General features: G+C 42.0%; 1 protein-coding gene across 1 annotated transcript in view; it reads left to right on the forward strand.

The window, feature by feature from the left end:
* Positions 1 to 16,005, forward strand: part of DNAH9 (dynein axonemal heavy chain 9) — a 338,319-nt gene that overhangs the window by 47,687 nt on the left and 274,627 nt on the right. Inside the window, 3 exon segments of the mRNA XM_078066359.1 lie at positions 3,892 to 4,027; positions 7,519 to 7,715; positions 7,814 to 8,241. Of these exon segments, the coding sequence (XP_077922485.1) occupies positions 3,892 to 4,027; positions 7,519 to 7,715; positions 7,814 to 8,241 (761 nt within the window).

Below are 16,005 nucleotides of genomic sequence, written 5' to 3' on the forward strand. Positions count from 1 at the left end.
CCTATAAATATCAATTAGTTCAAAGTGGTTGATAGTATTGTGCAGATCTTCTGTATGGTTTCTGAGTTTTTTGTCTATTCGTTCTACCAATTATTGGAAGTAGAGTGTTAAAATCTCCACCTGTGACTCTGGATGATTGTCTAAGCCTTTAGTGCAGTCAGAGTTTTCATCAGTATTTGATGTTCTTTTTTAAAAGATTTATTTATTTTAGGGGGGAGGGGCGGGGGGTGGTCTTAAGCAGACTCCGCACTGAGCATGGAGCCTGATGTGGGGCTGGATCTCAAGACTCTGAGATCACAACCTGAGCTGAAGCCAAGAGTCGGATGCTTAACCGACCGCGCCACCTGGGTGTCCCTTGACGGTCTTTTACTACAAACACATTTATAATTATTATAACTTCCTGATGAATTGACCACTTTATTCTTATGAAATTCTCTTTTTATTTCTCAGAATATTCCCTTGCCCTGAGGTCGCTTTTTTCCTGTTAATACTCTACTCTTGCCTTCCAGATTCACCGTTCCTACTCTGCCCTGCCCATCTTCCTGCCCTTCTACATTCAACCTGTTTGTTTCCTTGGATTCAAATTTCTTCTCTTAAAGACAGTATAGTAGAGACTTACTTTCCTAACAACTCTGTTGATTAACTGGAATGTTTAGATTATTACATTGAACATAATTATTGGGATGATTGGATTTAGCTCACCATCTTGCCATTTCCTATTTCCTTCATCTCTGTTTTGTTTTTCTGTTCTTCCTTTCCTACCTTCTTATTAACTATTTTTTTTAATATTCTGATTTCTCAACAGGCATTCCATCTTGTTGCATGACATTTCCTGTGGTTGTTCTGGGTTTCGATGTGTCTCAAACTAGTCACAACTTAGAGTTTTCTTGTGAAATATAGGAACCTAGCCACAATATGGTTCAGTTCAACTCCAACTCTTGATTTCAGCTCAGGTCAGGATCTTAGGGTCCTGGGAGGGAGCCCTGCATCAGGCTCCATGTTCAACAGGGAGCCTGCTTTAGGATTCTCTCCCTCTCCCTCTGCCTCTACATCCCGGCTTCTCTCTCTTTCTCTAAAATAAATAAATAAGTAAATCTTTTAAAAAAAATAAAAACTCAAGAAAAAGTATTTATAGTATTTTATATTCACCCACATACTCACCATTTCCAGACTTGTTTTTTTTCTTTTTTGGAAAACGGACCTCCCACCTATGGTCATTTCTCTGCAGCCTGAAGAATGAAGAACTCCCTTTAGTTTTTCTTGCAGATCTAGTCTGCCAATGACACATTCTCTGTTTTTGTTTTTCTGACATGTCCTTATTTCACCTTTGTTTTTGAAGGATAGTTTCATTGGATATAGAATTCTGTGTAGACAGTTTTAATTGTCTTACAAAAATTATTTCCTTGTCTCCTCCCCTCCAATGTTTCTGAGGAGAAGTCAGCCGTAATTTGTGTCTTTGTTTCTCTATATGTAATGTATTGTTTCTCTCAGGCTGCTTTTAATAGATTCTTTTTTTGATCTTTGCTTTTTTGGGTTTTTTTTGTTTTTTTTCTGTCTCACGGTGATTTGCCCAAATAGGTTTGCTTTCTGTTCACCCAGCTCGGAGTTTGTGAGCTTCTCAAACTTGTTTTTCATCAACTTTGAGGAGTTTTTAAATCAAATTATGACACTCTTATCTGCTAATCCCAATATCTATTTTATTTTCTGAGTCTTCTTTTTTTTTTTTTTAATGTGACAGAAGTTTATTTTTCTCTCACATAAAATAAATCTGAGGAAGAGGCATTCCAGAATTGGTATGGCAATTATTTGCTGAGTCTGTTCTTGGTGATTATTTCCTCTCTCGGTTAAATGTCACGCTTTCATGCTGCTTTGCATGTCAGTAATTTGTTGTTGTTGTTGTTCAGTTCTAATCATATTGGATGCCACTTTAGAGTGTAGTTGTTATTTCCCTTAAAAGGTTTGCATTTTTGCTTTGGCAGGCAGTTAACCTACCGGTGGGTCAGTTTGATCCTGTCGAGCTTCGATGTTAAGCTTTGTGAGGATGGGTCTCAGGAAGCCTTACTCTAGGGCAACCCTAACCCCCAAAGCATGGTGTTTCTGGGGTCTCAGCAGAATTCCTGCATTATCTTCAAGGTCTTCTGTTATTTCTGATAGAACACAAACATTGTCCAGTACCATATGACCACACGATCTCCATGCAGCTTACGACAACTGTTCTCTGCCCAGCCTTACCGAGACTGGCCCTCAGGATGTGCAGCTTCATAGTCAAAGATTCAGGGAGACTCCACGATCTCCGTAGCCCCAAACCCTCATTGCTGTTTTTTTCTGCCCAGGGGAAGGATGTCTGTCATTACAGTCCACATCCCTGAGCCACGGTTTGGAAAGTGCCTCTAAGTAGAAAGTCAGGTGGTTGCGAAGCTCAGCTTAAGGATTTCCCTTCTTTGAAGGATCACATCCCTGTTCTCTAGTTGCCCCCAAAGAATTGTTTATTGGATCCAGTTCTGTAGTTACATGTAACAGAAGGGCAGGTCTGATCTCATTCCTCTGTCTTGGCTAGAATCAGAAACTCGAGCCATTTCTTTCTTAGTTCACAGAAATGCCAACATTTTTGCTCCCTAGACCATAGTAGAGCTCAGGTGAGAGTTTGAAATGTAGAGATAGCCATAGTGATGGTGTGACATTAGGGAGGAGATAGAACAACTATACAAAGCAGTCATAAAAACGAAATGTTTTAAAAAATAAAGAAGCAGACAGACACACACACTTAATAACATCTGAGAGCAACTTGATGTTGTCAGCGTCTTATGATTTGCGTGATGATGGCTTTAAGTCATTAAGAATATCTATTTTGGAAAGAAAGGGGTATATAATGCATTTTAGACACTTTAGAGTTTTGTCACATAAAGACAGGATCATGAGGGGTTTTTTTTAATCCAGGGGGGTTTATACATGGAACTGTTTGTAAAGGGGTGTGCGTTGCCTAAAAAATGTACTTTCTGCAAAGTAGTTAGCAGTTTGTTTGAAGATCTGGAATAAATGGAAAGTTGACGTCAGAAGGCTTGATAATGAAAATGGTGATGAGTAAGTGGGATGTGTGTGTCACGCCATCAGGTCAGGGAGGGAAGGAGGGAGAGGGTGGAAGGAGGGAACACACATGTGTTCCTTTATGTGTATGCATTTTCTTTTTTTTCTCTCTTTAGAGAGGGAGAGAAGAGGGGGAGGGGCAGAGGGAGAGGGAGAGAAAGAATCTTAAGCAGGCTCCATGCCTAGCACAGAGCCCAACACGGGGTTCGATCTCACCACCCTGAGATCGTGACCGGAGCTGAAATCAAGAGTTGGACGCTTAACCGACTGAGTCATCCAGGTGCCCCTATGTGTATGCATTTTCTTAGTCACTCAGCACGATGGCTTTTAATAGTAAATGCCCCAAACAAAGCACTCCAGCTCATTTCTAAGGACTAGCCAGGAAATGCTTTACTTGCTTGAACCCCAAATTTCTTACACGCCTTGAATCCTAAAGCCCCCTACCCAGAGAGTCCCTTCCTCTCTCTGCTTTAACTTCTGCCTTAATGTAGCTTCTTCCATAGCACATCCATCTGCACTTATAAATCACACCCTGTGTCCCATTTTTCCTGGGAAAGTGGCCTGACCCTCCTTTCTCCGGGACAGAATGAGACCCCATATTCCCTTCACGGATTAACTTCGTGTTCCTTTCACTCAGTGGTTATGCCCATGAGACAGAATGGACTCGATATAGATGTAATAGTAAACTTTTCACAAGAATGCTCCCCACCCCCCACCCCGGTGTTGTTCTTTTCCCATCAATGATAACTAGACCAGTACTTCCATATTATTAAACATGGTTTAAATCCATTCTTCTTTATTTTATAGGAAAACCTAGGTCTGTTTGCAGCAGACCCAACCTCTAATATCTGGAAGACTTACGTTAACTACGTTGATGAGATGTTGCTGGATGGATTTTTTCTTGCCATCGAATGCTCCCTCAAGTACCTCCTGGAGAACACTGGTATTTACTGGCTTATGGAGGCATGTTACTGCTGGAAAGATAACAGTAACACCTTTGATTAAAAGTGAAGCGCGATTGAGTGCTTTGTGCCTTTTCCCAAAATGTGTGGATGCTTTGTGAATGGTACATCATAAAATAGCCAAGGTATTGAGTTTCTACATTGTTCCCGGAGAAAAGATTTCTCGCTCTTGGAACTCAGGTGGTAAGCCAAGCTCTAAGATAGTGAAGCCCATAGCAAAAACAAAAACGTAAGGGCCAATTCAGTCTAAATAAAGCTTCGTAAAGAGGGTGAAGTTGAAGCGATAGGCAGCACAGTTAGTAATGGCGGCTCCCTCTGGACTTGGCTCATGGCAGTGGGAGGGGGACATTCTGTGCCTTCAAGCTTAATGTACTCTATCTCTGTAGCCTTTTGAGAACACAGGGAGGTTGTCGTAGCCAGGTTAAGTGGAAGAAACAGAAGTTTTTCTGTGTGACGAAGAGGCAAGCTGGGGATGAGGTAGCTTTCATGAGGAAAAGGAATGTTAAGAAGGTCATGGGCATTCTCTGAAGCTGTGAAAAAATAGCTTTGAATTTGTGATGGATAAACTGCGTTAAGGTACACAGGGCCAACCTTGGCTAGTAAGTGGTGGGATGGAAAGAGAGGAAGAGTGCAGGAAAACATTGAATTAAACCTTCACGTTCTGGTAGATTCTGAGGAGCTTGGTTAGGGTCCCATTGATGAATTCGTCAGAATGGAAAGGCTGAGGTGAATAGTTTGAAGCCAGAGGATGAAGGTGTTTAAGAGAGAGTTTAAGACGTCAAGTCCAACCCAAGGAAAGAAAGAAAATCCAGTGGTAAGATGGGTAGGTCAAGATCCGTGTCTAGATACCCAGCCCAAACAAGAGGGCATGAGAATGCTGGGCTGAGGATATAGAGGGAAGCAAGGCCCAGCACTGGGTGTAGCACAGATGGGCAAACCTCCCATGGTCTTGGTAGGTGGAGTGACTGAGGTCAGAGACATGCTCTTTCTTTGCAGGGTGCTCCAAATCAAGGAGATCAGGCAGCAGGAAACAGGTTCCAGGATAGTCGGCATGGTGGGGGCATCACCTTCTAGAGCCTGGGAGCAAGTAGCCAGTGGGGCACCGAGCACAGCCACTGAGACTGGAGAACTGGTTCCTAGGGACCAACAGTATTCACCTTTGTGGACCAACCAAACCTTGTCTAGTGTTGGAAGTTCATGGGGCCTCAGCCATCCTCTAGAAGATCCTAGAATTTGCCCCAGCACACGTGGCACAGGCACTGCATGGGAAATATTTCCTAAACATAGTGACTCCATGCTTGACCGATGCCTGTCCAGCTCTCCTGATCTGGGTTGTCTGGGGTGTCCCTTGTCCTCCTCCTGTGGGAGAGCGAGAGGGGGAGCAAGAGGATAGAGAGGACATGGTGGTGGTCCTTCAAGATTGCCATAGTGACCTTCTTTCCATGGAACAGGCAGGAAGGAGAAATGTGCTTTCTTCACGTTATAGAATGGGCAGGAGCTGGACTTCGCAGGTGCCTGAACCAAGGAGCTCTAGATGAAATTTTGAAGGCACTGGTTATCTAAAGGGGGAGGAGAAGGAACCTAAGAAGGGTAGCCTCTGAGAAGAAAAGCACAGTGACCCTTTGCAGTAGCCTAGCTGGACAGCGTTATTCTCCCAGCTCTCCTTCAGCATTTCCACCTTCCTGTGCTTGGTGAGGCCAACACCATTCCCACGGCTTGGGCTGGACTCCCTGTCACCTCTTAAAATGTAAACCCTGCCTAGGTTCGATGCTACCCACTCTATCCAGGAATGCTCTTCCCCTTCTTAACTCCTAAAGTGACTGACTTGTACCAAGGTGATGGAACCACCAAGATAGTCTGGTTTGTATGGTAATGATGCATTGCATCGAACCTAGGCATTAGGTTCCCACAGCAGCACACGGGACAGAAATCTCATGGGGTCAAAATGGTCTCATGAGTCTTACATCCTATAAACTGTATGTAACCGGATCTATTAAATTATCAGTATCTCATACATATAGTAATGCAGGATATATCATGAGTACATATGCAAATCATATTATAGGCATTTTAAAAAACTATTCCATGATAGTAGTGTAATTTCTGTGCATTCCTTTAAGTCAAATATGCATTTGATGGGACACTCCTGAATCCAGTAATGCAAATTTATCAGCCCCACAATTTTGAAGGCAAGGCGCTGGTCTTACATAGCTTTGAGGTTCCCACAGTTATTTCAGTTGGGGTGAATGACGAAGCTATGGTAACCAAAACTCCCATCAATAATGTGGCTTACAGGACAAAGAGGTCTAGCCCCAAGTTCTAGACTGAGGGGAGTGCTTCCGGTTCGTGGGCAGGTTCCCGCTATGCTGTGGTTCCACCATGTTCTAGGGCCTTGCTTTCACTTCTGTGGTTGAGCTGGGTCACCGCCACATCCTGGCTCTTGTCCATGAGCGGGGAAAAGAGCGAGTGTAGGAATGGCTTCCCTGCTGCCTCCAGGGCGACAGCCCAGAAGTGGCAGCCATCACCCTTCTCCACGCCCCACCGGTGAGCCAGCCCTGTTGCCAACCTAACCGCGAGCAGGGCTGGGAAAGGCAGCACGTGCCCACTCTTATCTCTGCTTCTGGGGAGGAAGGGGGTAATGGGTTCCGAGGGGCTTCCACCACCCACAGCAGCCAGCACATCACGTCTCCCAAATATTTCCACAGTCAAGGAGACCTATGAATATAAGCGGTTATTAATAAAAGTTTAAGCACTAATCTTGTACTTGCAACATCTTGCTGTTATATTTTGATTTAAATTTAGCAAGGCAAGTTAGTCTAGCAAGTAATCAGGGACCTGTTAATTATTTATGCTGTTTTTAAATTTTTTATCACTCTAGGACTACAGAATTAAAAGAAGTTCTGTTTTCGTGGAAAAAGATCAGAACGGGCCGGGTGGTAACCTTGTTTTTCCTGCCAACCCAACTGCTGACAAGCGCGCCACAGCGCACCTAGTGGCTACCGGTGGGATTGCATGGGTTGTGCCTAGGGAGAAATAAGCTGCTTCTGAGAAATGAGCTTTGCAAAATCAACCTGTTCTCACAACCAGAGGCCATTCGGCCCACCTCGCTCCCCCGACCCAGGCATTTGGGAATGTGGAAGGGGAATGGCTTGGGTTGTTCAGTCACTGGGATGTGCCCTCCGAGGACAGGAGGGTAAATGTCCTGCAATGCCCAGCACAGCCCAGCGCAAGAACTGACCTATTCAAAATGTCAGTGGTTCCCCTGTTGGTAAACACGGCAAGACTGTTACCTTCACCTTTTCGGGGGGCGGGGGGGGCGGTTAGCAAATTTTACATTTCCGTTTTCCTCTACCCAAACAGCTGATAGCAAGGAAAGAAATGTTCTGAGAGCCTTAAAAAAATGGCTACTGCCCTTCGCCCATTTTAACCATTCTTCTTTGTTTGGTGCATACGTGCTTTCCTTGTTTTTCAGAGTGTAAGGCAGGCCTCACCCCGATATTTGAAGCCCAGCTGAGCTTAGCCATACCAGAATTGGTTTTCTCTCCGCCCCTGGAGTATGGAGTGAAGGGTGGTTTCTATGATGCTGTTGAGGGTCTGGTCACCAGCATTTTTGGGATATCATCTCTGGTGCCACGGCTTTCCCCCCAGAACGGCTCTCCCCACTACCAGGTACTGAATCAGCAACCACCCTGCCTTCCAGCCCAATCTGCAAACTTCTTGCAGAGCGTGGCCATAACCGGCCTGCTGTCGCCTTGGCCCTCCTCCAGGTGGACGTGGAGGGCATGGCCCCTTTGGCAAGCATGAGGAGCACGCTCCTGGACAGGGTTCAGAGCATGATGGCCCTCTGCTGTGGCTATCGGAGTGCCTTCAGCCAGTATTCCTACCTCTACGTGGAGGACCGGAGGGAGATCCTGAGCCAGTTTCTGTTGTACGGGCGTGTCCTCACCCCCGAGGAGATGGAAGCCCACACAGAAGATGGCATTCCAGAGAATCATCCTCCCCTTCTCCATCAGTTTAAAGCGCAGATTGACTCCTACGAAAGGCTCTATGAAGAAGTGTGTAGGCTGGAGCCCATCAAGGTGTTCGACGGCTGGATGAAAATTGACCTCCGACCCCTGAAAGCGTCTCTGCTGAATCTAATTAAGAGGTGGAGCCTCACGTTCAAACAGCATCTCGTTGACTATGTCACCAACAGGTAATACCGTTGTTCTAGTTTCTTCCAGCCTCCCAGGCCGTTGGGGACTCCATGTTTGTCATCTTTTTCATATTTTTCCCCGATGATGGGTTCATTGGTTCAATTCAAAATGAAAACAGCTGGTTAAGGTTCCAGGCCCTTGGACACCGGTGATAACTTTAGTTCTGCCCTTCCCTCGGTTCACCAGACGGGGTCTCTTTTTGTTTTATTTTCCATTTGGTGCCCCGTGTGTGAAAAGCACTCAGTAAGTGGTAAATAATGTTCTCTGCGATAATAGCAGATCCGAGCTCCCTTTGCCACTCTGACTGTGAAATCTCTTTAAGCCTGGGAAGCGGAGGGGGTCTAATGGGCCTCTTACATCTTATTTCTACCACTTACTCCTTGTCTCAGATTATCCAGCTGTGCCATGTGCAAGTCACTAAATCCCCACACGCCCGATGCCCGTCTGTGCCATCCTAGCCGTGGGACAGCCTGGATCTGCAATGGTCTGTTCCCCTGTGCACCTCGACTATCCAGCGCCAGGCTCTCCCGGCCAGAGCATCGGCCTCTGGGTAAATGGGTTGGTGCACGGTCCCCCAGTCACGTCACCTTTGCCTCGCCCCACAGATCTGCCACCGTCAGAATCTCAACCACCGCCCCACCTGGAAGCCTGCGGGGGAGGGGGGGTCGTGGTCCCTCTGTGCAGCCCTTGGCCTTTGGGTGTCAGCTGTGTCCAGGAGAGCCAATTCGACCCCTTCCTTGAGTTTGGGGGTGGTCTTGCTTAATGCTACCACTACCCTGCTCACTGATCTAGCCCTGGGAGCAGAGAGCAAATGGCCCCCCCATCAAGGATGCATCAATTTGCCAATGAATTCAAGAGCCTTTGCGAGGATGATGATCCTCCTGCTTTAGGAAACTCCAGGAGAGCACTGTGGGATGTTTTAAGTGGATTTTCCAGGTGTTCTTTACGAAGGGGCCAGTTTTCCACATTCACAAGAACTTTGGCTCACTGAGGAACTGAGAGGCAAGAAAGGGAAGCACTAGGAGGAGGTGGGGCAGAAGGAGAGATGTTTCTGAACGTAGCTGCTCCGTGGTCCACCTCCGCTGGTAGGTCTGGCCATCCGAGGACACGCGGGCATGTTTCAAAATGTCAGTCTTACTATTATTCACATGTGGCAGGGCCAACCGAGACTCAGTGGAAAATGACTGCCATTGGAAAAGTAGTTGGTTATACTCATAGATTCTAAGACGACAAGACACACCATGTCCCATGGGGCCACACAGGGAGGCACTAGGGTCAATCAGGCAGAGGGAACAAAGGGAAAACGTGGGCAGGAGCCTTTATTGTGGTTTCCATGGAACAGAATTGTCAAGACAGGGTCAGCGGGATGAGGATGGACTCTTTTGAATGATTTCAGCAGGCTCTGGGGCCAGAGGGACTGTCTCTAGTTTTTTGGTTCCTGACCCTGGAGTGATTAGAGGAGGTGGATAGTGGTCTGGAGTGTGAGAGCCAGATGGAGGAGGTGGTTAGAGACATGGACTCTGGTTTGATTAGTTTGCATAGGAAAGGCATGCTCAAAGGCAAGTCCCTTAGCACCTCTAGGAACAGGTCAGCCAGCCCTGGGAGAGGCTGGTTGGGGGACTGCCCCGTCTCCAGGGTGGGTAAGATCCCAGAGGCCAGCATCAGAGTACGTGGCTGATACAAGATATAGTGATGGCAGTGGCCAGGTGCCTCTACCAGGTACGGCTTCCTAGGATCTACTGGTCAGCATAATAGGATAAACGCAGAGTTCTTGTCCTTTGACCCCTATTTCCTTATCCCTGAATGGAGACAATGATGGGATTCCTCTGAGGCGTCTTCCAGTGTTGTCAGTGTAGTGGTATCTCATTGTGGTCAGTATTTGGCATTCCTCTGATCATGAATAAAGTGGCTCATCTTTTTATGTTCCTGATGGGTTTCTGTGTTTCCCCTTCTTTGCCCGTACAGAGCTCTTGCCCACTTTTTAGCAGACTTTATTTTTTCCTTTCTGATATTTAGAATCTTATCTTTTTGATATTTGATATATCCTGGGTCTAATCCTGTGCTAGTTGTATATATTGCAAATACAGTCTCCCATTGTGTGGCCTGACTTCCCACCCATTTACAGTATGTTTGCATCATCCAGTAGCCCAATGTGTTCATCTTTTTTGTCGCATTCTTTTGTCTTGTTAAATAAATCCCTTTCCACCCTGAGAGCCTAATGATGCTCTCCTATGCCCTCTCCTAAAAGATTTGTGGTTTTATCTTTTGCATTCAGTAGCCCCTTGTCTGCTGTTGCATTGTATGAAAAAGTCCTAATTACTCTAGTTTTGTCCTAATTCTCGATATCTGACAGGGCAAGTCCCCGCCTTGTTCATTGTCATTAAGACTGTCTCCAGGATTCTTGGCTCTTACTATTTTACATAAATTTAAAAATCCATTTGTAGGAGAAGAAATGTGTTGGGATTTTGGTTATATTTGCAGTGACTATAGTTCAATTTGAGGACAATGGGTCATCGTTATACACTGAGTGTTCCTGCCCAAGAACACTTCATCTTTCCATTTCTGTATGCCTTTAATGTCTTTCAGTGACATTTTGTAATCCTTACCTTTAAAATAAGTCTCATGTCTTTAAGATTCATTCCTAGGCATTTTAATTTCGGGCTCCTAGTATAAACGATATTTTAAAATCGTATTTTCTGTGGAAATGGAATTGATTTCTGTTTATTGATTTTGTATCAAGTATCTCTGCTAAATTAACTTATTAATTGCAAGAATTCAGCTGTGCACTCTTTTGGATTTGCTGTTACATAGTCATCATCTACAAATTTATAATAGTTTTATTTATTCCTTCTCAGTGTTGTTGTTTTTTAAATGCATTTTATCACTATTTTTTTCTTGCCACACTGGCTAGAAATTGAGGTTTGATGTTGAATAAAGTAATGACAGGTACCCTTATCTTGTCTGATCTTAAAGGGGAATGCTACAACATTTCACCACTAAGCATAATATTTGCTGTGAGGTTTTATTTTTTTTTTAAGATTTTATATATTTATTTGAGAGAGAGAGCAGGGGGAGGAGCAGAAGGAGAGGGATAAGCAGACTCCATACTGAGCACGGAGCCCAATGTGGGGCTCGACCCCAGGACACTGAGATCATGACCTGAACCAAAATCAAGAGTCGGATGCTTAACTGACTGAGCCACCAGGTGACCCTTGCTATGAGTTTTTGTGGATTCTATTTATGGAATTAAAGAATTTCCCTTCTTTTTTTTTTTTAAGTTTATTTATTTATTTTTAGTAATCTCTACACCAATGTGGGCCTCAAACTCATGACCCCTGAGATCAAGAGTCACATGTTCTTCCAACCAGGGGCCCCTAAAGAAATTCCCTTCTATTCCTAATTTCTTAAGGGGATTTAACATAAACGGAGATAACATTTTATGAAGTGCTTTTTCTAACTCCGTTAAGATAATTCTGTTTTTTTCCATCAAAATGTTAAAGTGGTGAATATACTGGTTTCTAATATTAAGCCAACTGAGTGTTACTGAGAAAAGCCCAAAAGCCCAACACAAAGTGTTATCTTTTCCAGTATATCCACTGATTGATTTTGTTTTCAAATATGTTTATTGTTGACGTGTCTCTGTTTGAGACTGAGATTGGCCTTCACTTTTCCTTTCTCGTACTTTCTCTGATCTTGCTCTGTGGTTTTGCTAGTTTCATAAAATGAGTTAGGAAGTAATCCTTCCTGTTTATTCTCTGGAAGATTTAGTGTAAGATTGGAATTCTCTGATCCTTGAAGATTTGATTTAAATCTCCTGTTGAACATCTGGGCTTGGTGTTTTCTTTCTGATGAGATTTTTACTTATAATTTCTCTGACAGTTATAGGGATATTAAGGTTTTCTATTCTGATTAAGTCATAGTTGTCTAGGAATATATCCACTTCATGTAAATCTTTAAATTATTGTCATAAAATTTATATTATTATCTTATCTGTTTACTCTCCTCAGAATCTATGATTATGTCCCTCTTCTCATTTCTATTCATGCTTTCTGACTACTTTGATTAATCTTGCCAGAGATTTACAAAGAACCATCTTATAAACTCATTGATCCTCTTTATTATAATTTAATTTCTATTTCAGTAATTTCTTTTATGTTTATTATGTCCATCTGTTCCCTTGGATTTATTTTTTTCTTCTTGGAAAAGTTAAGATTGATACTTTGCTTCTTCACTTTGAGCTGTCTTTGTTAATGTAACAATTAAATTTACGAATTCCCTTCTCAGTACAATTTACCTACGTCTCACAGTTCTTAGTATGTAATATTTCCATTATTATTTAGTTCTAAATATTTTTAATATCCATGATGATGTGTTATATATATTTAATATTTCCAAACATAGGGTTCTTCTAGTGATATTTTTTTAAGGTTTTAATTTTAATTCCAGTTTAGTTAACATACAGTGTTTTATTAGTTTCAGGTGTACAATAGAGTGATTGAACAATTCTCTACATTAGTGCTCATCACAACAAGTGTGCTCTTTAATCCCCATTGCCTATTTCACCCATCCCCCCACCTGCTTCTCCTCTGGTGACGATCAGTTCTCTCTAGTTAAGTGTCAGGTTCTTGGTTTGCCTCTTTGTTCTCCTTTGTTTGTTTTGTTTCTTAAATTCTGCATATAAGTGAAATCATATGGTATTTGTCTTTCTCTGACTGACCTATTTTGCTTAGCATTATACTACCCAGCTCCATCCATGTTGTTGCAAATGGCAAGATTTCATTCTTTTTTATGGCTGAGTAATATTCCATTGTGTATATAGACCAAATCTTTTTTATCTGTTCATCTATTGATGGACACTTGGGTTGCCTCCATAGTTTGGCTACTGTAAATAATGCTGCCATAAATGTAGGGGTGCATATATCCTTTCAAATTAGTATTTCATATTTTGGGGGTAAATACCCAGTAATGTGATTACTGGATCACAGGGTAGTTCTATTTTTAAGTTTTTGAGGAACCTCCATACTGTTTTCCACAGTGGCTGCACCAGTTTGCATTCCCACCAACAATGTAAGAGGGTTCCCCTTTCTCCACATCCTCACCAACACCTGTTGTTTCTTGTGTTGTTGATTTTAGCCATTATGACAAGTGTGAGGTGATGTCTCATTGTAGTTTTGATTTATATTTCCCTGAGGATGAGTGATGCCTAGCATCTTTTCATGTGTCTGTTGGCCATCTGTATGTCTTCTCTGGAGAAATGTCTGTTCATGTCTTCTGTCCATTTTTAATTGGATTATTTGTTGTGAGGGTATTGAGTTGTGCAAGTTCTTTGCATATTTTAGATACTAACCCTTTATCGGATGTGTCCTTTGCAAATGTCTTTTCCCATTCAGTACTTTGTCTTTTAGTTTTGTTGATTGTTTTGTTCACTGTGCAGAAGCTTTTTATTTTGATGTAGTCCCAATAGTTTATTTTTGCCTTTGTTTTCCTTGCCTCAGGAGACATATCTAGTAAGATGTTGCTACGGCCCATGTCAGAGAAATTACTGCCTGTGTTCTCTTCTAGGATTTTTATGGTTTCAGGTCTCACATTTAGGTCATTAATCCATTTTGAGTTTATTTTTGTGCATGGTATAAGAAAGTGGTGCAGTTTCATTCTTTTGCATGGAGCAGTCCAGTTTTCCCAACACCATTTGTTGAAGAGACTTTTTCCCATTGCATATTCTTGCCTCTTTTGTCGAAGATTAATTGACCATATAATCTTGGGTTTGTTTCTGGGCTTTCTATCCTGTTCCATTGATCTATGTGTTTATTTTAGTGCCAGTACCATATTGTTTTGATTACTGTAGCTTTGTAGTATATCTTAAAATCTGGGATTGTGATACCTCCAGCTTTGTTTTTCTTTTTCAAGATTGTTTTGACTATTGGGGGGCTTTTGTGGTTCCATACAAATTTTAGGATTATTTGTTCCAGTTCTGTGGAAAATGCGGTTGGTATTTTTATAGGGATTGCATTAAGTCTGTAGATTGCTTTGGGTAGTATGGGCATTTTAACAGTGTTCTTCCAATTCATGACCATGTCATATCTTTCCATTTGTTTGTGTCATCTTCAATTTATTTCATTAATGTTTTATAGTTTACAGAGTACAGGTTGTTCACTTCCTTGGTTAAGTTTATTCCTAGGTATTTTATTATTTTTGATGCAATTGTAAATGGGATTGCTTTCTTAATTTCTCTTTGTTGCTTCATTATTATTGTTTAGAAATGCAGTGGATTTCTGTACATTGATTTTGTATCCTGCAACCTTATTTAATTCATTTATCAGTTCTAGCATTTTTTTGGTGGTGAGTTTATGGTTTTCTCTAACTAGTATCATGTCAGATGCAAATAGTGAAAGTTTTACTTCTTCCTTACCAATTTGGATGCCTTTTATTTATTTTTCTCATCTGATTGTTGTGGCTAGGACTTCCAGTACTATGGTGAATAAAAGTGGTGAGAGTGGACATCCTTGTCTTGTTCCTGACTTTAGGGGAAAAGCTCTCAGTGTTTCCCCATTGAGTATGAGGTTTGCTGTGGGTTTTTCATATATGGTCTTTATTGTGTTAAATTTTTATTTTTTTTATTGTGTTTATATTCCCTTTAAACCTATTTTGTTGAATGTTTTTATCATGAATGGATGTTGTACTTTGCCAAATGCTTTCTCTTCATCTGTTGAAATGATCATAGGGTTCTTAGCTTTCATCTTTTTTAAAAGATATTTATTTATTCATTCATTCATTCATTCATTCATTCATTCTTTCATTCATTTATGAGACAGAGTGAGAGAGAGAGAGATAGTGCAGGGGCAGGAGGGAGAGGGAGAATCTCAAGCAGACTCCCCGATGAGTGCAGAGCCCGATACAAGGCTCTGTCTCAGGACCCTGAGATCACAACCTGAGCTGAAACCAAGAGTCAGATGCTTAACCAGCTGTGCTGCTCAGGTGTCCCTTATCTTTTCTCTTACTAATGTGATGTATCACATTGATTGATTTGCAATTAATGAACTACCCTTGCATCCCAGGAATAAATCCCACTTGATCGTGGTGAATGATTTTTTTTTTAATGTATTGTTGGATTCGGTTTAAAAGCATTTTGTTGAGGATTTTTGCATCTATGTTCATCAGAAATATTGGCCTTTAGTTCTCTTTTTTTTGTGGTGTCTCTGTCTGGTGTTGGTATCAGGGTAATGCAGAGCTCATACAATGAATTTGGAAGTTTTCCTTCTCCTATTTTTTGGAATAGTTTGAGAAGAAAAGGTATTCATGCTTCTTCAAATGTTTGGTGGAATTCACCTGTGAAGCCATCTGGTCCTGGACTTCTGTTTGTTGCAAGTTTTTTGATTACTGATTCAATTTCATTGTTGGTAATTGGTCTGTTCAAATTTTCTGTTCCTGTTTCAGTTTTGGTAGGTTATATGTTTCTAGCAATTTCTTCTAGGTTGTGCAATTTGTTGGCTATAGTTTTTCATCATATTCTCTTATAATTGTTCATATTTCTGTAGCGTCAGTTATTTCTCCTCTTTCATTTCTGATTTTGCTTGAGTTCTCTCTCTCTCTTTCTCTCTCTCTCTCTTTGATGAGTGACTAAAGGTTTATCCATTTTGTTGATCTTTTCAAAAAATTAGGTCCTGGTTTTATTGATCTGTTCTGTTTTGTTGTTGTTTTTTAGTTTCCATTTATTTCTTCTCTAATCTTTACTATTTCCTTCCTTCTACTGGTTTTGGGTTTTG

Source organism: Halichoerus grypus, chromosome 2 (assembly GCF_964656455.1).
Source record: "Halichoerus grypus chromosome 2, mHalGry1.hap1.1, whole genome shotgun sequence".
In the NCBI taxonomy this organism is placed as follows: domain Eukaryota; kingdom Metazoa; phylum Chordata; class Mammalia; order Carnivora; family Phocidae; genus Halichoerus; species Halichoerus grypus.